At 36.1% G+C, this 23,165-nt stretch overlaps 1 protein-coding gene across 1 annotated transcript; it reads left to right on the forward strand.

Moving 5' to 3' along the window:
* The first annotated feature begins 919 nt into the window (after positions 1 to 919).
* Positions 920 to 2,373, forward strand: LOC131599846 (protein PYRICULARIA ORYZAE RESISTANCE 21-like). Its single transcript, XM_058872098.1, has 3 exons — positions 920 to 1,220; positions 1,327 to 1,408; positions 1,528 to 2,373. Exons 1-3 carry the CDS (start codon positions 1,209 to 1,211, stop codon positions 2,184 to 2,186), a joined length of 753 nt encoding a protein of 250 aa, XP_058728081.1. The 5' UTR covers positions 920 to 1,208; the 3' UTR covers positions 2,187 to 2,373.
* Positions 2,374 to 23,165: the final 20,792 nt, after the last annotated feature.

Below are 23,165 nucleotides of genomic sequence, written 5' to 3' on the forward strand. Positions count from 1 at the left end.
TTACCGGAAATTCAATGAAGCCCGTGTTAAACATTAACTTGACATTATTCTACTTTGATTACTAAATTAATTACTAAATTGTTACGTTTGCAACAATTTAACCCTTGAACCAATTCATACATATAGCCAAAAGCTATGATCCTTGAATAATTCAATTCATTCTCCCATCATTACTAGAAATATGAGTTCAATTTTACTTTCAATTTTCCATTATCAACAAAAATGATATTTGTGAGCTATATTATCAACGCATTACATATTTAAGTACCAACAAAAGACAAACGAAAAGAGATAAGAAAAGTGTTTTTAGGAAAAGTGTCCCATTATGAATACAACCTCACAATACATCAATTCTTCAAGATTGAAACCGTGTTTACACTTCACACAAGTTGCAACCTTAGCATTCGGTTTAAACCTATGATTATGTCGGTTAAAAACCATGATGGCTTAATATCTTCAAAAACCTAAGCTTTCATTCACTCATACCCCCAAAGAAATATGTGGACACTCTTTGGAGCCCACAATTATGGACCACCCTCCAACACCCACCCTATCTACCACTAATTAATTACTCTAATTAGGTAGTAGTGTTACCATTACTCTATTTCACCCTCCTTAATTATATTTTTATTCCAACATCTCAACTTTAGTCTATTACTTCATTATTACTACTTCACATGCACTACAACTATTATAGGATCTCTCATTACTGCCACGTGTACGGTTGCCATGTGGGTAGTGCATTATCATTATTGCACATAACCAAACTCATAAAACAATATTTAAAAATTTAATTATTGATTTTGTCCTACTCTAAAATACTACTAGTACTATAGTCTAAAATAATGGTAAAAAAAAATTTAGACAAATTTTGCATTAAATCAAGTGCTATTAATAGAGGATTCATGAACTTGCATTGAGTCAATAAGGTTAGGCGTGTAAATCAAAAGACAGCACATGCTCAAATGAGTCAAATTCTATGAATATTGCGTATATATAACAATATAGATATATATATACACACACACCCTTTCAGTTCATCAAACTCCAACTCTGTTGTTACAACAATCTTAGCAAGAAATTCAACTTTATAGGTCCTACATATTTATGTATTAAGACTTATAATAGTTTCTTGAATTTTCTTTCCTCACTTTTCTCTGCATTCTCTTCATCAATTTTCATTTGTGCCTCAGATCTGATCCACAACTATGGCTGAAAAGGTAAAGTTTATGAAATTTTTTTGTTGCAAATATGAAATTGTGATCATCAATTCATTTTACTAAAATTATATTTGGTTCTATAATTTAATTTTTGGTTTTCAATCAGGTGACATTTATGAAACTGAAAGTTGATCTTGAATGTGAAAAATGCTACAAGAAGGTTAAGAAACTTCTCGGCAAATATCCTCGTAAGTTCATCATCACTAGAATTTTTTATTTATTACTTTATTATTATAATTTGTGGCACTGAAAAGTATAAAAATGAAGAAAAAAATATTAAAAGTTAATTTTTTGTGATCAAAATTAGAAATTCGAGACCAAAAGTACGATGAAAAAGGAAACATGGTGGCAATCATGGTGGTATGTTGTAGTCCTGAGAAGATTAGAGACAAGCTTTGTTACAAAGGTGGAGGTTCTATAAAAAGCATTGAAATAGTGGATCCGCCAAAGCCCAAGCCCGCAGAGCCCGAGAAGAAAAAGGAGGCTGAAAAGCCCAAAGCCGCTGCTGAGCCCGAGAAGAAAAAGGAAGGCGATAAGCCCAAGCCCGCCAAAGAGGCGGAGAAGCCCAAAGCTGCTGAGCCCGAAAAGAAGAAAGATTCGGATAAGCCCAAAGATGCGGAAAAGCCCAAGGCAAAGCCCGAAGGTGAAAAGCCCAAAGAGAAAGCTGAAGGTGAGAAGCCCAAAGATAAGCCCGTGGCGGCGGCTTCTATGCAGATGATCCCACAAATGCCAGCACCGATGGCGGTGCCGGTTGGGATGTGCTATGTCCCATCATGCTACGAGGGTAGACCTGTCGTACCATACGGCAGCGCTTACCCTCAGCAGTATGGTGGGCCGGGACAATATTATGATGGATATTATGCAAGGCCCGTTTATGATAGTTATGGCGGAAGTGGGCCGTGTTATGTGGGCCGTTGTGATCAGTATCTCAGCGAAGAAAACGCAACAGGGTGCTCAATCATGTGATTCTTCTTCACTTCATGTTCATGAAATTGTTAATTTCTTTTTTTTTTATTACTAAAATATTAAAATGCATATGTTTCATATAGAGAGAGAAATGGCAGGTTCTTTGTGGCATAAAATGCAATAATGTATACTATAATGTCTCGTTTAACTTTTGATATAATAAAGTTGCAATCTAATTTGTAGACTATTTGAATTTATTTGTTGAGAACATTGAAGTTTCTAAGAAACATCACCCACCGACATAATTTTAAGGTAAGTGTCCTAATAAATAAGGATTTTTATATGAAGTGGCGTTTAGGTTAAGATGAGTTGTTAGTTATTTGGCTTGTACTATATGCTTTTGGTGCCAGCTAATTGATCATATCGCACAATGGGAAGAAGATAAATTTGAGTTTGGGTTGCCTACTCAACAATATTGAATGAATGTTGATAAGTGACATCAGTAGATAATGACAATTTGACAACCATGTTTCTCTTTTCACATACCAGCAGCAGGCAGCAGTTTCGGATTTTCTCATTTATTAGATGCATCAACCCACTCGAAATCTTAACTTAGTAAAGAAAAGTTTTGATAAATTAATGTATAGCAAATTATTAATAATGGATGAGTTAATTGATTAGATTTAGGCTAAACAAAACACAATTTTGAGCTTATAAGCTCATAGGAAAATAAGCTCATATGAAAATTTAGATTTGTTTATAAGAGTTCTCTGATCACGAGTTTATAATTTATTTTATTAATTTACAGTTTATTTTTCATATGCTATTTTAAATAACGTTTTAACTTATAATTTATAGCTTATCATTTTTTCTTTCTTTTTTATTTTTATTATTTTAAAAAAAATTATTTTTATCTTATATAATTTATGTTAATTTAAATAAAATAATTATATATTAAATATTTTTATATTATTTTATATTTATGAGTTAGTTGAACCAGTAATTTTACCAAATATTTCAATTAGCTTATCAACTATTAGTCTCAGTCATCAGCTATAAACTATAAGCTATGAATCATCAGTCACCAACAATATAAGCCATAAGTTAACTTATTAGTCAACCGCTATTTTTACCAAATAAACCCTTATAATACTTAATAAAATAAAGGGTGAATTAATGTATAAATATGAAATAATATTAAAAATCTTAATAAATATATATTATTATTATTATTATTATTAGTTCCTATAATATTTTTTTTATCTTTTATGTTGAAGGACTAAAGCATAATCTTCTAAGCATTAGCCAACTTTGTGACAAAGGCTTCAAGATCAAATTCACTAAGGAAGAATGTTTGATCATCGATGAAGTCACCAATGAGGTAAAACTCAAAGGTACAAGAATTAATAACATTTTTATGATTTCTTTAAATGATTTATCTTTGAAAGTAAAATGTCTTTTGGTAAACAATAATGAATCATGGTTATGGCATAAAAGAGCAGCCCATATTCATATGGATCATTTAAATAAATTAACCAAACATGATCTTGTTATTGGCCTACCGAAGATAAAGTTTGTCAAAGATAAATTATGTGATGCATGTCAAAAGGGAAAGCAAACCAAATCATCTTTCAAACCAAAGAATGTGGTGACTACAACAAGACCACTTCAATTGTTGCATATGGATCTATTTGGTCCATCAAGGACAAGAAGCTTCGGAGGTAATGTATACGCTTTAGTTATTGTTGATGATTATTCTAGATATTCTTGGACTTTGTTTCTTGTGCAGAAAAGTGATGCTTTTAGAGCCTTTAAGAAGTATGCAAAACAAATCCAAAATGAAAAATCATTAAAGATTGTATCCATAAGAAGTGATCATGGTGGAGAGTTTCAAAATGCATCATTTGAAGAATTTTGTGAAGAACATGGTATCTCTCATAATTTTTCAGCACCAAGAACTCCACAACAAAATGGAGTAGTTGAAAGGAAAAATAGGTTTCTAGTGGAACTTGCAAGAACAATGCTTAGTGATGCAAATCTTCCTAAATATTTTTGGGCGGATGCGGTTAGTACGGCGTGTTATGTTGGAAATCGAGTAATTATTAGACCTATCTTAAAGAAGACTCCATATGAACTCTTCAAAGGAAGAAAGCCAAACATTGCTCACTTTCACATTTTTGGATGCAAGTGCTTTGTTCTAAACAATGACAAACACAATCTTGGTAAGTTTGATGAGAAATCCGACGAAGGTATATTTCTTGGTTATTCTCTTTCTAGTAAAGCATATAGAATTTATAATAAAAGAACTTTAACTATTGAAGAATCCATGCATGTATCTTTTGATGAGACTAACACTTCCAAAGAAGAAATAGTTGTTTGTGATGATGATGATCCTTTAGATTTACCCTCGGAAGAACTTTCAAATGATACAATTGTGAAGGCACCGGAAGTTCAACAAGAAAGTGTTCAACAAGAAAGTGTTCAACAAGAAAGTGTTCAACAAGAAAGTGTTCAACAAGAAAGTGTACAACAAGAATCAAACACCAATGATCTACCAAAAGAATGGAGAACTCATAGAGATCATCCTATTGATAAAGTTATTGGTGATATTAGTCAAGGAGTTGCAACAAGATTAAATCTCAAAGATGCTTGCTTACACATGGCTTTTGTTTCTCAAATTGAACCTTCCAAAGTTGATGAAGCCTTAGGAGACGATCAATGGATAAATGCAATGCAAGAAGAATTAAATCAATTCGAGAGAAATCAAGTTTGGGAACTTGTTCCTAGACCAAGTAATAAACATATCATAGGTACTCGATGGGTATTTAAGAACAAACTTGATGAGAATGGTATAAATTGTTCGAAACAAAGCAAGATTGGTGGCCCAAGGTTACAATCAAGAAGAAGGAATCGACTTTGAAGAAACATTTGCTCCGGTTGCAAGGTTAGAAGCTATTCGTCTTTTACTTGCTTATGCATGTTCGTTAAATTTTCAGCTTTATCAAATGGACGTCAAGAGCGCATTCTTGAATGGCTACATCAATGAAGAAGTCTATGTCAAACAACCCCCGGGATTTGAAGACTTCAAGAATCCTACACATGTCTTTAAGTTGAGAAAGGCTCTTTATGGCTTAAAGCAAGCACCAAGAGCATGGTATGATAGACTTAGCAATTTTTTGTGTGAAAAGGGTTTCGAAAAGGGTAAGGTTGATAAAACTTTGTTCATTAAGAAAATCAAGAGTAACACTTTATTGGTTCAAGTCTATGTTGATGATATCATTTTTGGATCGACTAACAAAGAAATGTGTGAGGAATTCTCATTGATGATGCAAGGAGAATTCGAGATGTCTATGATGGGAAAGATGAACTACTTTCTTGGACTACAAATTAAGCAACTCAAAGATGGAATCTTTATCAATCAATCCAAATATTGTAAAGAATTATTGAAGAAGTTTGATATGGATAATTGTAAAGCAATGAATACTCCAATGGGCTCCGGTACATATGTTGATCAAGATGAATCCGGTACTCCAATTGATATTACTAAGTATCGAGGTATGATTGGTTCTTTATTATATTTGACGGCAAGCCGTCCTGACATAATGTTTAGTGTTTGTCTTTGTGCTCGCTTTCAAGCAAATCCAAAGGAATCACATCTTATGGCGGTTAAAAGGATCATGAAGTATCTCAAAGGAACGACCAACGTTGGCTTATGGTATCCAAAAGGTAGTGTTTGCAATTTAATTGGTTATTCTGACGCGGATTATGCAGGATGTAAAACTGATCGTAAAAGCACAAGTGGTACTTGTCACATTCTTGGAAATGCATTAGTATCATGGGCTTGTAAAAAGCAAGCATGTGTTGCTCTTAGCACGGCCGAAGCGGAATACATAGCAGCGGGTAGTTGTTGTGCACAAATTCTTTGGCTTAAGCAACAACTTCGTGACTACGGACTTGATCTCGGATGCATTCCTCTTCGATGCGACAATACAAGTGTTATAAATATTACAAAGAATCCGGTCATGCATTCAAGAACCAAACACATAGACATTCGACATCATTTTCTTCGCGATCATGTGCTTAAAGGAGATGTTGAAGTCACTTTTGTAGATACTCATAATCAATTTGCAGATATCTTCACCAAGCCTCTTCCAAAAGAACCTTTTTACAAAATTCGAAGAGAACTTGGAATTTTGGATGAAAAAGACACATAGATTTCTCACTTCATGCTTCTCCGTCAAAAATTTCTAAGGTGCACATGGTGTCTCATCTAATCTTCTTACAAATGATTTCACAATGTCTCTACTTCTACACCATTCTTTTAAGTGTTTTAGATGTTTAAAATACATAAAAATATGTGAAAATTATATTTTTCTATGAGTAAATCGATTTCATGAAGTGGTAAATCGATTTACTACTGTAACAGTAGCTTAGTGTTTTGTGTTTTTCATTTTTTGGCTTGGGGAAATCGATTTGACCCCTGAGGAAATCGATTTGATGTTGTACGTATGCCTCTGTTTTCATTTTTTGTCTTGGGGAAATCGATTTCACCCCATGGTAAATCGATTTGATGCTGTAAGTTTGCTTCTGTTTGCGTTTTTTTTACTTGGGTAAATCGATTTCACCCCATGGTAAATCGATTTCTTGCTGTATATTTTCAGATTTTTTATGTTTGCTTCTTAAATGTTGGTCCAATAACATTGTCACACCTCCTCTCTCTCCCTCATAAAAGCAAAAAATGTGTCTCTCATCTCCCATAACCCTAGCAGCCGAAATTTGGTGAGTGGGTGCTCTCCAAAAACCCAAAATTTCCTCTTCTCCAAAACACTCTCAAACTCCATTAAACCTTATTCTCATCTTCAACAAACTTTCATCCATGTCTTCAAGAGTAAAGAGGAAAGCTTCAGCCACTGAGAAAGGAAAGAACAAAGCTTCATCTTCTTCCATAGATACTCCAAACATCTTCCGTGACCATCCCTCAAAGGAATTAGAAAGGTACCAAAAGTTTTATCAATCAAAAATTGTTCAAACTCCAAAATATGGTGCACTCTCTACTTTTCCTACTCAATGTTTTAGTTTTCAAGAAACATTAACTTCATTAGGTTTGGGTCCTCTTATTGCATCCTCTGGACCATATTATCCGGATTTAGTTAGAATGTTCTATTGTAATATGCGTTCGGATAATAATAAGTTTGTTACAAATGTAAGAGGGAAAAACATAGTTTTGCATCCTAAGAAACTTGGTAGAATTTTGGATATCCCTTATGTTGGTAGCTCTCTATATGATCCGGATATTGAAGAGTGGCAAGGATATCATAAGAGAGAATTTTATTTTGGCTTAAGTAGAATAACGGAAGAAGAATATAATGCTAAAAGGGTTGAAACTTCAAAAGATTTTTGGAGTGCTGGAAATTTTGCTATTAATGATAGATTGCTTCATTATGCTTTGGTCTATATCTTGCTACCTCGAAATGGCAATCATTGCAATATTACCGATATGGAAATGCAAGTATTATATGCAATCAAGAATGGTATCTCTCTCAATTGGTCTAGCCTCATTTTACACCATATGTTGTGTCACACTCAAAAGATTAAGTCTCTTCCATATGCTTGGTTCATAACTCGTATTTTGGAACATTATGGGGTTTCTTTTGATGATGTTGGTTATCATCTTATGGATACTAGAAGTCATAAGTTCTCTATTAAAAGTGTGGATAAGAGGATGGGTGTTCTTTATGATCCGGAAACACAAACAATTTCATATCTTAATAATGAAGGAAATCAAGCTAATGTTCAAGAAGATATTGGTCATGAAGAAGCCCAAGACAATATTGGTGATGAAGAAGTTCCTCCTCATGCTCAAGATGTTCCAAGTAATCAAGAGGTGATAAATTTTATGACTCAACAATTTGCAACACTCAACACCTCAATCAACAACCAATGGAACTCTATCAATGAATCCACCACAACCCGGATCAATGATTTTCGCTATGATGTGAATCAACAATTCTCTTACCTTTACTCTCATCTTCACATTCCACCATATGATCCAAATAACCCGGCTGTCCCGACTCCACTAGCTTCACCTATTCAAACTCAATTTCCCTACCAAGGACCAAACTACTTCAACAACAACAACACCAACAATGAGATGGACCAATCTTGATATGTTGTTCTTGTTTGTTCTTTTAGTATTATGTCATTTTATGTTTCTTATATTGTTTATTTATGTTTCTTGTTAAACTTCTTAAATTTTTATGTGGTTTGTAAGGTACTTGTTACCATAACTTTATTATCTTGTTTGTTCTACTTGTTTGAATGCATGTGTTTGTTATGATGAATGATGTTCTATTTGCCACTATTACTATCTTTCACCCATCTTTCCCTTCTTTTTGATAATGACAAAGGGGGAGAAAGGTGTTATACTTGTTTGTATGTTTATAAATTTCCTAAGGTACAAATGATACAAATTTCTCCAAGTAGCACAAGTACACACTAAGGGGGAGCTATATATCTTAGGGGGAGAAATTATTTCAAGAAATGTCAAAACATCAAGAGGATTATTTGTCATCATCAAAAAGGGGGAGAATGTGAAGTCAAGATTAAATAAAGAACTTTGTTTTTTTTGATGAAGACAAATCTCTAAATAACAAGAAGGCAAAGATGAGTTGTTAAAATATCAATGATCAAGGCTTTGGAATCAAGCTTGCACTTCAAGAAGGTATAATGACTATAATTACATTCTCTAAAAGTCTTAGATGCTCAAAAAATCAACCAACCATTGCATAGACCATCCATGATAATAGCAAACATTTGCAAAATCTTTTATTCAAGTTTTACACTGGGTAAATCGATTTACTATAACATGAAATCGATTTGCCACTGTTTTTAAACTTTTCCAGAAGCAAAAATTCCCTTTTTGCACTATGGAAATCGATTTACCTAAAGAGGAAATCGATTTCCCACTGAGTGTTTTTGAAATTTTGTTAACGTTACATGCATGAAATCGATTTCATGCTAAGGGAAATCGATTTCCCCTGTACGTTTTTTGAAAAACAGCAGCATTTCATAGCACCTTTCCACACACCTTTTCATGGAAACATTTCCTTGAATCTTGGCAATTGTTCATGAATTATCTACAGAAACTTATGATATTTCAAGGGGTGTTATGAACATCTATATATACTCAAAATTTCAAATTCATTCTTCACCTCTTCCAATCAAAAACTCTTAGATATTTTCAGAAATTCACATTGTTATTCTTCAATCTTTTTCAAGATATTTTCTACACACTTTCATATCATCCAAACTAGAAAATATTTTGAGCAATCTATTACTTTAAAGAATTGTGAATTATTATCATTGGAAGGGAAGATCAATCAAGTGATTGATACATTGTTCTATTATTCAAACTCTTATACAAAATCAAATACTTGTTGTATTCTTGTTATCCAGGATTGTTGGAAACAAGTTAGACACTTTGAGAGGATTGTTCTCATAAGTGGTCTTAGTGAAAAATCCAAGAGGATTGTTCTTGGTCCAAGAGGATTGTTCTTGGTGTTTGGTTAGGCTTGTACAAGATACCAATTATATTGAAATCTCTTACTGCGTAAGGGGACTGGAGTACTCTCGGTTTGTGAGGGGAACCAGGATATATCCTTGTGTCATTTATTTTTCTGCACTTTACATTTTTAGTAACATCACCATAAACCAGAAAAATAATCACTTTACACCATAAAACCGAAAAAGTTATAAAGTACCTAATTCACCCCCCCTCTTAGGCATATCTGATACTTACATTTGGCATCAGAGCAAGTTATAGGTAACTTGTTCCTAAAGATCCAGAATGGCTTCCGCAAATCAAAGACCGGTTTTCAAAGATGGTGGTTCTAACAACAAACCTCCATTGTTTTGTGGTGAATATTTTGACTTTTGGAAAATCCAAATGAAGGCTCATCTAGAAGCACAAGGAGAAGAAGTTTGGGAGGCTGTCCTACAAGGTCCTCATGTTCCTACAACGGTCGTTAATGGTGTTGGATCGGAGAAACCTAAAGCGTCATGGGATGATAATGATAGAAAAATGGTTCTTGCTGACAAAAAGGCGATCAGTCTTCTTCATGGTGCTCTTAGTATGGATGAATTCTTCCGAATATCAACATGTACAACATCAAAGGAAATTTGGGATACTCTTGTAGAAACTCATGAAGGTACCGCTGAAGTTAAAAGATCAAGGTTGAATACTTTAAGCCAAGAGTACGAACTGTTTAGAATGAAGCCCGGAGAAACTATTCTCGATTTGCAAAAATGATTCGTACATTTGACAAATCACTTGAAGGCACTTGGTAAGACTCTTACTACCGAAGAACTTAATCTTAAAGTGCTCAGATCCTTAACTAGAGAATGGCAACCGAAAGTAACAGCGATATCCGAGAAAAAGAATCTATCTAGAATGACTTCCGCAACATTGTTCGGTAAACTTCAAGAATATGAGACGGAACTTGGAAGATTAGAAAAGCATGAAAACTTAGAGAAGAAATCCAAAGGCATTGCATTAAAGGTAGATTCAAAGGAAAGCAAAATGAAAGATACATCGGATGAAGATGAAAACTTCATGCTTCTTGTAAAAAGGTTAGGCAAATTTTTTGGTAATAAAAATAATATTGATAATGCTAACTTTGTCAAAAGGAAGAAATTCTCAAAGCATAAGGATAAAGAAGCATCCACTTCATCACAAGAAGTAACATGCTATGAATGTGGGAAACAAGGACACATAAAGCCGGAATGTCCAAAACTTTCTAAGAAGAATGGATTCAAAGGCAAGAAGGAATTCAAAAAGAAAAGGGCCTACATAGCATGGGAAGATAATGAAGTAAGTTCTTCATCGGACTCCGATAGTGACGAAAGTGCAAATCTAGCATTGATGGCATCACACCACTCCGATGATGAAGAAGGCGAGGTTAGTTATGATGATTCTCTTTTTAATAATGGTGCACAAGGTGCAATAAATGAATTGTTAAATGAGTGTAAAATTCTCTATAAAACTATCTCATCTCAAAAGAAGATAATATCATCTTTAGAAGAGAAGGTTAAGATAATTGAAGAAGAACATAAAAATGACAAAGAAAAAATGATTAGTGCTCAAGAAGATAATGTTGCATGCAAGAATTGTGAATCACTTTCCTTCCAAATTGTCCAATTAAAACGTGTTTTAGAAAGATATGAAAAAGGGCAAATTGGATTGGAAAATGTTCTTAGCACACAAAGATACTCCAATGATAAGAGCGGACTTGGTTTCTCTAAATTTGATAAACCAACATCCAACAAGACTATCTTTGTCAAAGCTAGTAACCAACCAATTCAAGAGAAAGTGATCAAGCCTAAAGTAATGCAACATTATCCTAAAAGGAAGAACTTTATTAAGAAGAAATCTTATCCTCCTAGATATAGAAGTAACTTTGAACCTACTTGTTTTTATTGTGGTATTATTGGTCACACACCCAATGCTTGTTATGTAAGGAACTTTAGTGTTCCTAGTGGACATTATGTATGGGTAAAGAAAGGAACTAACTATGATGGACCCAAAGCCATTTGGGTACCTAACAAAACTTAATTTGTTTTGTAGGTATGCTTGAAGACCACTTCAAACCTATGGTATCTAGATAGTGGTTGTTCAAAGCATATGACGGGTGACTTAAACCAATTTTCAGATCTAAAGTTAAAGGCCAAGGGTTTTGTCACTTATGGAGACAACAATAAGGGAAGAATCCTTGGAAAAGGCAAAGTTGGTGCACCACCTTTCACATCCATTGAAGATGTTCTTTATGTTGAAGGACTAAAGCATAATCTTCTAAGCATTAGCCAACTTTGTGACAAAGGCTTCAAGATCAAATTCACTAAGGAAGAATGTTTGATCATCGATGAAGTCACCAATGAGGTAAAACTCAAAAGTACAAGAATTAATAACATTTTTATGATTTCTTTAAATGATTTATCTTTGAAAGTAAAATGTCTTTTGGTAAACAATAATGAATCATGGTTATGGCATAAAAGAGCAGCCCATATTCATATGGATCATTTAAATAAATTAACCAAACATGATCTTGTTATTGGCCTACCGAAGATAAAGTTTGTCAAAGATAAATTATGTGATGCATGTCAAAAGGGAAAGCAAACCAAATCATCTTTCAAACCAAAGAATGTGGTGACTACAACAAGACCACTTCAATTGTTGCATATGGATCTATTTGGTCCATCAAGGACAAGAAGCTTCGGAGGTAATGTATACGCTTTAGTTATTGTTGATGATTATTCTAGATATTCTTGGACTTTGTTTCTTGTGCAGAAAAGTGATGCTTTTAGAGCCTTTAAGAAGTATGCAAAACAAATCCAAAATGAAAAATCATTAAAGATTGTATCCATAAGAAGTGATCATGGTGGAGAGTTTCAAAATGCATCATTTGAAGAATTTTGTGAAGAACATGGTATCTCTCATAATTTTTCAGCACCAAGAACTCCACAACAAAATGGAGTAGTTGAAAGGAAAAATAGGTTTCTAGTGGAACTTGCAAGAACAATGCTTAGTGATGCAAATCTTCCTAAATATTTTTGGGCGGATGCGGTTAGTACGGCGTGTTATGTTGGAAATCGAGTAATTATTAGACCTATCTTAAAGAAGACTCCATATGAACTCTTCAAAGGAAGAAAGCCAAACATTGCTCACTTTCACATTTTTGGATGCAAGTGCTTTGTTCTAAACAATGACAAACACAATCTTGGTAAGTTTGATGAGAAATCCGACGAAGGTATATTTCTTGGTTATTCTCTTTCTAGTAAAGCATATAGAATTTATAATAAAAGAACTTTAACTATTGAAGAATCCATGCATGTATCTTTTGATGAGACTAACACTTCCAAAGAAGAAATAGTTGTTTGTGATGATGATGATCCTTTAGATTTACCCTCGGAAGAACTTTCAAATGATACAATTGTGAAGGCACCGGAAGTTCAACAAGAAAGTGTTCAACAAGAAAGTGTTCAACAAGAAAGTGTTCAACAAGAAAGTGTTCAACAAGAAAGTGTACAACAAGAATCAAACACCAATGATCTACCAAAAGAATGGAGAACTCATAGAGATCATCCTATTGATAAAGTTATTGGTGATATTAGTCAAGGAGTTGCAACAAGATTAAATCTCAAAGATGCTTGCTTACACATGGCTTTTGTTTCTCAAATTGAACCTTCCAAAGTTGATGAAGCCTTAGGAGACGATCAATGGATAAATGCAATGCAAGAAGAATTAAATCAATTCGAGAGAAATCAAGTTTGGGAACTTGTTCCTAGACCAAGTAATAAACATATCATAGGTACTCGATGGGTATTTAAGAACAAACTTGATGAGAATGGTATAAATTGTTCGAAACAAAGCAAGATTGGTGGCCCAAGGTTACAATCAAGAAGAAGGAATCGACTTTGAAGAAACATTTGCTCCGGTTGCAAGGTTAGAAGCTATTCGTCTTTTACTTGCTTATGCATGTTCGTTAAATTTTCAGCTTTATCAAATGGACGTCAAGAGCGCATTCTTGAATGGCTACATCAATGAAGAAGTCTATGTCAAACAACCCCCGGGATTTGAAGACTTCAAGAATCCTACACATGTCTTTAAGTTGAGAAAGGCTCTTTATGGCTTAAAGCAAGCACCAAGAGCATGGTATGATAGACTTAGCAATTTTTTGTGTGAAAAGGGTTTCGAAAAGGGTAAGGTTGATAAAACTTTGTTCATTAAGAAAATCAAGAGTAACACTTTATTGGTTCAAGTCTATGTTGATGATATCATTTTTGGATCGACTAACAAAGAAATGTGTGAGGAATTCTCATTGATGATGCAAGGAGAATTCGAGATGTCTATGATGGGAAAGATGAACTACTTTCTTGGACTACAAATTAAGCAACTCAAAGATGGAATCTTTATCAATCAATCCAAATATTGTAAAGAATTATTGAAGAAGTTTGATATGGATAATTGTAAAGCAATGAATACTCCAATGGGCTCCGGTACATATGTTGATCAAGATGAATCCGGTACTCCAATTGATATTACTAAGTATCGAGGTATGATTGGTTCTTTATTATATTTGACGGCAAGCCGTCCTGACATAATGTTTAGTGTTTGTCTTTGTGCTCGCTTTCAAGCAAATCCAAAGGAATCACATCTTATGGCGGTTAAAAGGATCATGAAGTATCTCAAAGGAACGACCAACGTTGGCTTATGGTATCCAAAAGGTAGTGTTTGCAATTTAATTGGTTATTCTGACGCGGATTATGCAGGATGTAAAACTGATCGTAAAAGCACAAGTGGTACTTGTCACATTCTTGGAAATGCATTAGTATCATGGGCTTGTAAAAAGCAAGCATGTGTTGCTCTTAGCACGGCCGAAGCGGAATACATAGCAGCGGGTAGTTGTTGTGCACAAATTCTTTGGCTTAAGCAACAACTTCGTGACTACGGACTTGATCTCGGATGCATTCCTCTTCGATGCGACAATACAAGTGTTATAAATATTACAAAGAATCCGGTCATGCATTCAAGAACCAAACACATAGACATTCGACATCATTTTCTTCGCGATCATGTGCTTAAAGGAGATGTTGAAGTCACTTTTGTAGATACTCATAATCAATTTGCAGATATCTTCACCAAGCCTCTTCCAAAAGAACCTTTTTACAAAATTCGAAGAGAACTTGGAATTTTGGATGAAAAAGACACATAGATTTCTCACTTCATGCTTCTCCGTCAAAAATTTCTAAGGTGCACATGGTGTCTCATCTAATCTTCTTACAAATGATTTCACAATGTCTCTACTTCTACACCATTCTTTTAAGTGTTTTAGATGTTTAAAATACATAAAAATATGTGAAAATTATATTTTTCTATGAGTAAATCGATTTCATGAAGTGGTAAATCGATTTACTACTGTAACAGTAGCTTAGTGTTTTGTGTTTTTCATTTTTTGGCTTGGGGAAATCGATTTGACCCCTGAGGAAATCGATTTGATGTTGTACGTATGCCTCTGTTTTCATTTTTTGTCTTGGGGAAATCGATTTCACCCCATGGTAAATCGATTTGATGCTGTAAGTTTGCTTCTGTTTGCGTTTTTTTTACTTGGGTAAATCGATTTCACCCCATGGTAAATCGATTTCTTGCTGTATATTTTCAGATTTTTTATGTTTGCTTCTTAAATGTTGGTCCAATAACATTGTCACACCTCCTCTCTCTCCCTCATAAAAGCAAAAAATGTGTCTCTCATCTCCCATAACCCTAGCAGCCGAAATTTGGTGAGTGGGTGCTCTCCAAAAACCCAAAATTTCCTCTTCTCCAAAACACTCTCAAACTCCATTAAACCTTATTCTCATCTTCAACAAACTTTCATCCATGTCTTCAAGAGTAAAGAGGAAAGCTTCAGCCACTGAGAAAGGAAAGAACAAAGCTTCATCTTCTTCCATAGATACTCCAAACATCTTCCATGACCATCCCTCAAAGGAATTAGAAAGGTACCAAAAGTTTTATCAATCAAAAATTGTTCAAACTCCAAAATATGGTGCACTCTCTACTTTTCCTACTCAATGTTTTAGTTTTCAAGAAACATTAACTTCATTAGGTTTGGGTCCTCTTATTGCATCCTCTGGACCATATTATCCGGATTTAGTTAGAATGTTCTATTGTAATATGCGTTCGGATAATAATAAGTTTGTTACAAATGTAAGAGGGAAAAACATAGTTTTGCATCCTAAGAAACTTGGTAGAATTTTGGATATCCCTTATGTTGGTAGCTCTCTATATGATCCGGATATTGAAGAGTGGCAAGGATATCATAAGAGAGAATTTTATTTTGGCTTAAGTAGGATAACGGAAGAAGAATATAATGCTAAAAGGGTTGAAACTTCAAAAGATTTTTGGAGTGCTGGAAATTTTGCTATTAATGATAGATTGCTTCATTATGCTTTGGTCTATATCTTGCTACCTCGAAATGGCAATCATTGCAATATTACCGATATGGAAATGCAAGTATTATATGCAATCAAGAATGGTATCTCTCTCAATTGGTCTAGCCTCATTTTACACCATATGTTGTGTCACACTCAAAAGATTAAGTCTCTTCCATATGCTTGGTTCATAACTCGTATTTTGGAACATTATGGGGTTTCTTTTGATGATGTTGGTTATCATCTTATGGATACTAGAAGTCATAAGTTCTCTATTAAAAGTGTGGATAAGAGGATGGGTGTTCTTTATGATCCGGAAACACAAACAATTTCATATCTTAATAATGAAGGAAATCAAGCTAATGTTCAAGAAGATATTGGTCATGAAGAAGCCCAAGACAATATTGGTGATGAAGAAGTTCCTCCTCATGCTCAAGATGTTCCAAGTAATCAAGAGGTGATAAATTTTATGACTCAACAATTTGCAACACTCAACACCTCAATCAACAACCAATGGAACTCTATCAATGAATCCACCACAACCCGGATCAATGATTTTCGCTATGATGTGAATCAACAATTCTCTTACCTTTACTCTCATCTTCACATTCCACCATATGATCCAAATAACCCGGCTGTCCCGACTCCACTAGCTTCACCTATTCAAACTCAATTTCCCTACCAAGGACCAAACTACTTCAACAACAACAACACCAACAATGAGATGGACCAATCTTGATATGTTGTTCTTGTTTGTTCTTTTAGTATTATGTCATTTTATGTTTCTTATATTGTTTATTTATGTTTCTTGTTAAACTTCTTAAATTTTTATGTGGTTTGTAAGGTACTTGTTACCATAACTTTATTATCTTGTTTGTTCTACTTGTTTGAATGCATGTGTTTGTTATGATGAATGATGTTCTATTTGCCACTATTACTATCTTTCACCCATCTTTCCCTTCTTTTTGATAATGACAAAGGGGGAGAAAGGTGTTATACTTGTTTGTATGTTTATAAATTTCCTAAGGTACAAATGATACAAATTTCTCCAAGTAGCACAAGTACACACTAAGGGGGAGCTATATATCTTAGGGGGAGAAATTATTTCAAGAAATGTCAAAACATCAAGAGGATTATTTGTCATCATCAAAAAGGGGGAGAATGTGAAGTCAAGATTAAATAAAGAACTTTGTTTTTTTTGATGAAGACAAATCTCTAAATAACAAGAAGGCAAAGATGAGTTGTTAAAATATCAATGATCAAGGCTTTGGAATCAAGCTTGCACTTCAAGAAGGTATAATGACTATAATTACATTCTCTAAAAGTCTTAGATGCTCAAAAAATCAACCAACCATTGCATAGACCATCCATGATAATAGCAAACATTTGCAAAATCTTTTATTCAAGTTTTACACTGGGTAAATCGATTTACTATAACATGAAATCGATTTGCCACTGTTTTTAAACTTTTCCAGAAGCAAAAATTCCCTTTTTGCACTATGGAAATCGATTTACCTAAAGAGGAAATCGATTTCCCACTGAGTGTTTTTGAAATTTTGTTAACGTTACATGCATGAAATCGATTTCATGCTAAGGGAAATCGATTTCCCCTGTACGTTTTTTGAAAAACAGCAGCATTTCATAGCACCTTTCCACACACCTTTTCATGGAAACATTTCCTTGAATCTTGGCAATTGTTCATGAATTATCTACAGAAACTTATGATATTTCAAGGGGTGTTATGAACATCTATATATACTCAAAATTTCAAATTCATTCTTCACCTCTTCCAATCAAAAACTCTTAGATATTTTCAGAAATTCACATTGTTATTCTTCAATCTTTTTCAAGATATTTTCTACACACTTTCATATCATCCAAACTAGAAAATATTTTTAGCAATCTATTACTTTAAAGAATTGTGAATTATTATCATTGGAAGGGAAGATCAATCAAGTGATTGATACATTGTTCTATTATTCAAACTCTTATACAAAATCAAATACTTGTTGTATTCTTGTTATCCAGGATTGTTGGAAACAAGTTAGACACTTTGAGAGGATTGTTCTCATAAGTGGTCTTAGTGAAAAATCCAAGAGGATTGTTCTTGGTCCAAGAGGATTGTTCTTGGTGTTTGGTTAGGCTTGTACAAGATACCAATTATATTGAAATCTCTTACTGCGTAAGGGGACTGGAGTACTCTCGGTTTGTGAGGGGAACCAGGATATATCCTTGTGTCATTTATTTTTCTGCACTTTACATTTTTAGTAACATCACCATAAACCAGAAAAATAATCACTTTACACCATAAAACCGAAAAAGTTATAAAGTACCTAATTCACCCCCCCTCTTAGGCATATCTGATACTTACACGGGTTCAGGTGTCACCCGATATTTCGAGTGCGAATTTGGATAGTGTGAAACCCGCACCAAAAACCCGAAATCACACCTGCACCAAAAACCCGAAATCACACCTATATATATATATATATATATATAGATATATATAGGGAGCATATCAAGTGAGAGTATTTTTAAATGAGAGATGAGAGGAAGAAATATCAACCATTGGTTCATCAAGAGAGAGAAATTAATAGCCTCATTAATGTGTTAACATTCTCTCTCTTGATGAATTCAATGGTTGATATTTCTTAGAAAGTTATAGGAAAATTGTAGAAAAATATATTGTAGAAAGTTATAGGAAAATTGTAGAAAAAATATATTTTGTTGCGAGTTTGAATTTGGGTGAAAAACTCGAACCCAACAGATGTGGGTGTGATTGTTATTTTGTCATCTGAACAGCCTTTGAATTTGGGTGAAAAACTCGAACCCAACAAATGTGGGTGTGATTGTTATTTTGTCATCTGAACAGCCTTTGAATTTGGGTGTCAATTTCGAATGCAGGTGCGGATATGTGAAACTCACACTCGACCTAACCTGTTGCCATCCCTATATAAAGTAAACAATGTTTAAGTGAAATATAAATGTGATGATCGAATTAGAGATCAAGCTCATATCTATAGTAGTTTAGTCCCCAAACTATGTTAGGCTTCTCGCATTTTGGTATAAATGTTGATGTTAGAAATTGAATCCTAGAACAATAGTTTACTCTTACTCATACTAGTTTTGGTATTGGATATTTTTTACGAGCAAATGTATAGACTAATTTTTGAGTCGGGAAAGATCATAATAGACGACAAATCTCTCATCCACCATCTCATTATATGTCTTTGGTGTATTTATATGTAGAGGTGGCAAAACATACCTGATCTGTCAGGCATACCCGTTTTTAGAGTCGGTCTAATCAATTCGGATACTCTATTTTAATTTTAAGAATGGGTTTAAAGTTAAAAAATATATATAATTTTAATAATTAAAAGTAAATATAAAATATACAATTGTATATTAATCAAACAAAATATTAAAAAACTCAAAATATTGTTTAAATTAAAAATTATTTTATATAAATTTTGCATTTTTAATATTTTATATTAATTTTAAATATCTTTTGTTTAATTACAAGAAAAATGAGACTCTTAAAATTTGAGGGTCGGTGTTGTAGCACTCCCTGCACTTATGCAGGGCTAGGCCTGTTTGTTTTACTCGTTGTTTTTTTTTTGCGAAATGAACCAAAATTTTAGATTCGCACACTTCAATAAATTTGTTCCGCCTACTTGTTTGTTGGGAATTTTCGATTGCGCCGACATTAATATAAAATTTTACAGTTTTTAAGTGTAAAAGGTATAATGTAAAGCGTAATAAAACTTTGTGCATGCATATTCAACTATACTTATTTGGTCTTGTCTTTTTAACTTTTGTAGAACAGGTTTAAACGGAGGAACATGTCTATTAACCACCTTTATTATATGTACCAATATATTTTTATATTTATATATATATATATATATATATATATATATAATTAAAAATAATGTGCAAAAATAACAATGATATCGTGTATAATTGGAGTAAAAAAGGTAAATTGATTTTTTTATAAAAAAGGGGTCTATTAATGATCGTACCTGATCAGAAGAATCGTCAAGGCGTAATGTCTGGCTTGAAGAGCAAGATGGGGGGGGGGGGGTACCTGCAAGGTTCTCCGATGCTTAAGTCAGTAGCTATCAGAGAATGAGGTTTAGAGTTGAGAATAGAATACCTGACCCTCTAGTGAAAGAGGGTATTTATAGCCCCCAGCGCTGGGCCAAGGTTCCCTAATTGGGCCAAATCCAACTGGAGGCCCACGTGCTAGGGAACTGCCAGAACGTCCCATGCTAGGGCTGAGTCAGCAGGAGACTCACGTTCTGGATGCACATAGCGTAGGGTTCGGAGATGGTTGACCGAATCCTTCGCTGGGACGTGACGCGTGATCTTCGTGCGTGGATAACTCCTTGACGGTTATCTAGTACGTGGGCCCAAAAGTTTGGGCCTGCTCGGCCAGGGTCCTCGCGACTGGCAGCTCCTATCTGTTCAGTAATTGGGCCCAAGGGAAGTGGGCCTGCTCGACTGGTAATCAAGGGTTGGGCCTGCTCGGCCCAGACCAGAACAGGAGCCCCCAAGTCATTAGCCTAATAAGGTTGATGACTTTAACGAGGAGGTTTAGCCGAGCACGGTTCCAAATCATGGGCTCCTCGAGGGTTTAGGTCGGTCGCCAGTTGTCTTGGTTTTTAACCTTATTGGTTGTCACTCATTAGCGTGATTGACAGGTGTCAGCTGTACAGGCTGTAATCATTATTGCGCCGTTTCTAGGGATGAAAGTAGACGGCGTCTTTTGGAGTTCTCCAGATCCTTGGGACGCGTGGCAGCTTTTCGTGGAGGGAGCCGTCTTTGGGGTGTAGGCAATGATGGCGTCTCCTAGGCTGCCTAGGCCATCATGACACCCTTTGGCCTTCTTTCCCTATATAAGGAGTGAGGAGGTCACTCATTTAGTACTTAACATTTCCCAAGCCTTCAAGATCCGCTCACTGCTCTTCTCCTCGTTTCGTTCATATCTTCTTCGCTTTCTCCAAGTAAGTTCTTCGTCTCCTTCATGTTTTTATTTAAGTTTTATGCATTAGTTTTGAGTGAGGCGAGCATGGTTGATGAGCGTGACGAGGAAGGTTTATTAATTAGCCGAGTAAGCCTAGAAGATACACCGTTTTTCTCGTGCGTTTGCCGAGTGAGTTTTGAGTGAACGGGGCTAGAACGTTTGAATGAGACGTCCAGCTTTTAGGATTTCTAGAGAGTGGCATGAAGGCCACGAGCAGTGGAGGTTGCACGTCTCGGTGAGGGCATGAGTTTGCCGACCTCCGCTGCATGCGGCGTCTATATTTGGAGGACACTTTAGCTCGTCGGCCATTTGACGATTGGGGGAGTTTTCCTCGTCCTTTTTCCTCGCCCTTTCACTTGACTTGCGGTGGAAGGGTGGATTTGACCAGTCGAATTCACGGTTTCCTCTGCTTTTCTGGTAAATGGCCGACGAGAACAAGGATGATGTCGTCTTCGACATTTCAGATGGGGAGGAAGCTGTTGGCGCGCAAGATGACGTTCCCGTCGTAGAGACCTCCCCCAGGGTACTTGAAGAATGGGTGGCCGTCGAGCCGAGGATGATTGCATCGCGCTTCACGAGTCATCCCAAAGAAGCCTTTAACGTCATCGAGGACCTTGACCAAGAGGAGGAGCCTTCTTGGGGCGCCTTTGTGCCCAAATCTCACCAGAGGATCTGCTCGCGATTTCCCGGTCCCCGTTTCGCAATGTATGAGTTCGTCTTTAAGGAGGCTGGTCTCCGTCTCCCCTTCACTCATTTGCAACGGAGTGTCTTCAGTTGGTTGCGGCTCTGCCCGTCTCAGCTTCATCCCAACGCTTTGGCGTTCTTAAGGGCCTTTGAGATCGTGTGCGGATATTTGGAGGTCGAAGCGACTCTGCCCCTTTTCTTCAGAATTTTTCATTTGCAGAGGTTGCGTGATCGGGACGGCAAGTGGAGTTGGGTGTCGTTTAAGCAGCCGAAGAAGTTGTTCGCTATTTACCAGGACTCTGTCAAGCACTTTAAGAACCGGTATTTTATAATTAAGCCGCTCACTCCTGATGCCGAGAGTCATTTGTTCGAGGAGCGCGAGTATATTGAGGATGGGGTGAGGAGAGTGGGCCCAGCTGCTCGGTTCCCGTTAGAGTGGCAACCTGACCATTTCGAGCGTGGGACTGACTATTACATCTTCCGGGACGAGGATCTCAACGAGCGCGATACAGGGGGGTATCAGCGGCTCGCTTCTTTTGTGGACGGGTTTAGACCGGCAATATGTACATACCCCAACGGGGATCCCCTATTCGAGGAGGATGGAGGCCCTATGCTGGAGCCTCGGCACATCAACACCAAAGCTGTCCTCGAGTGCGGAAGTTACGGGGACGCTATGATTTTGTTAGGTGAGATAACTATTATTTGCTCAAACAACACCTTTTTGGTTCTAACTCTTTATTTTGCAGGAAAAATGGCCGACTTGCACGACAAAGTTACGAAGATGCGGGCCAAGAACAAGGGGGCCGCCAAAGTGTCTGGGAAGCGATCGCGGGTCGAGGAGGTCAAGGCGGCTGCCGCGAGTGTCCCCGACAGTGGCTCTCCTTCGTCAGTCGGGACGAGCTCGCGTGGTTCTCCGGCCGGAAAGAAACAAAAGAATGACGGGACCGGGGAGTTTCTCCCTCTTATCATCGACAACCCCTCCGAGGAGGACATTGTGCTGCCCTCTTGTACTCTGCATAGGGGGATCTTCTCAAAGAAAAATGTTCTCCTCGAGCGGGAGGAGGTGAGGCACATCGTCAAGCGGGACAGGGTGACTCGAGACAAGGATTTGTCCGAGGACCTCGAAGGGATGATGAGGGTGGCTGCCTTGGCCTTGGCTCTAAACGCTCAGAATGTCTGTCCTCAGAAGGACTACGATGCTCTTCAGATCAAGTACGATGGGCTGGAGCACGAGTTCGAACAGTACAAGGACAAGTATGAGGTCCAGAGCGGGATAGTGGAGGATCTCGTCAAAGAGCGCAACAAGGTTGCGGACTTGGAGGCCGAGGGAAAAAGGCTCCGCGAGAGAA

Source organism: Vicia villosa, linkage group LG4 (assembly GCF_029867415.1).
Source record: "Vicia villosa cultivar HV-30 ecotype Madison, WI linkage group LG4, Vvil1.0, whole genome shotgun sequence".
In the NCBI taxonomy this organism is placed as follows: Eukaryota; Viridiplantae; Streptophyta; class Magnoliopsida; order Fabales; family Fabaceae; genus Vicia; species Vicia villosa.

What these genes read in the sequence shown, in the direction of transcription:
- LOC131599846 (XM_058872098.1), top strand. An exon ending in ACTTCTCGGCAAATATCCTC is followed by an intron (nt 1,409 to 1,527) that starts GTAAGTTCATCA and finishes GATCAAAATTAG; the next exon opens with AAATTCGAGACCAAAAGTAC.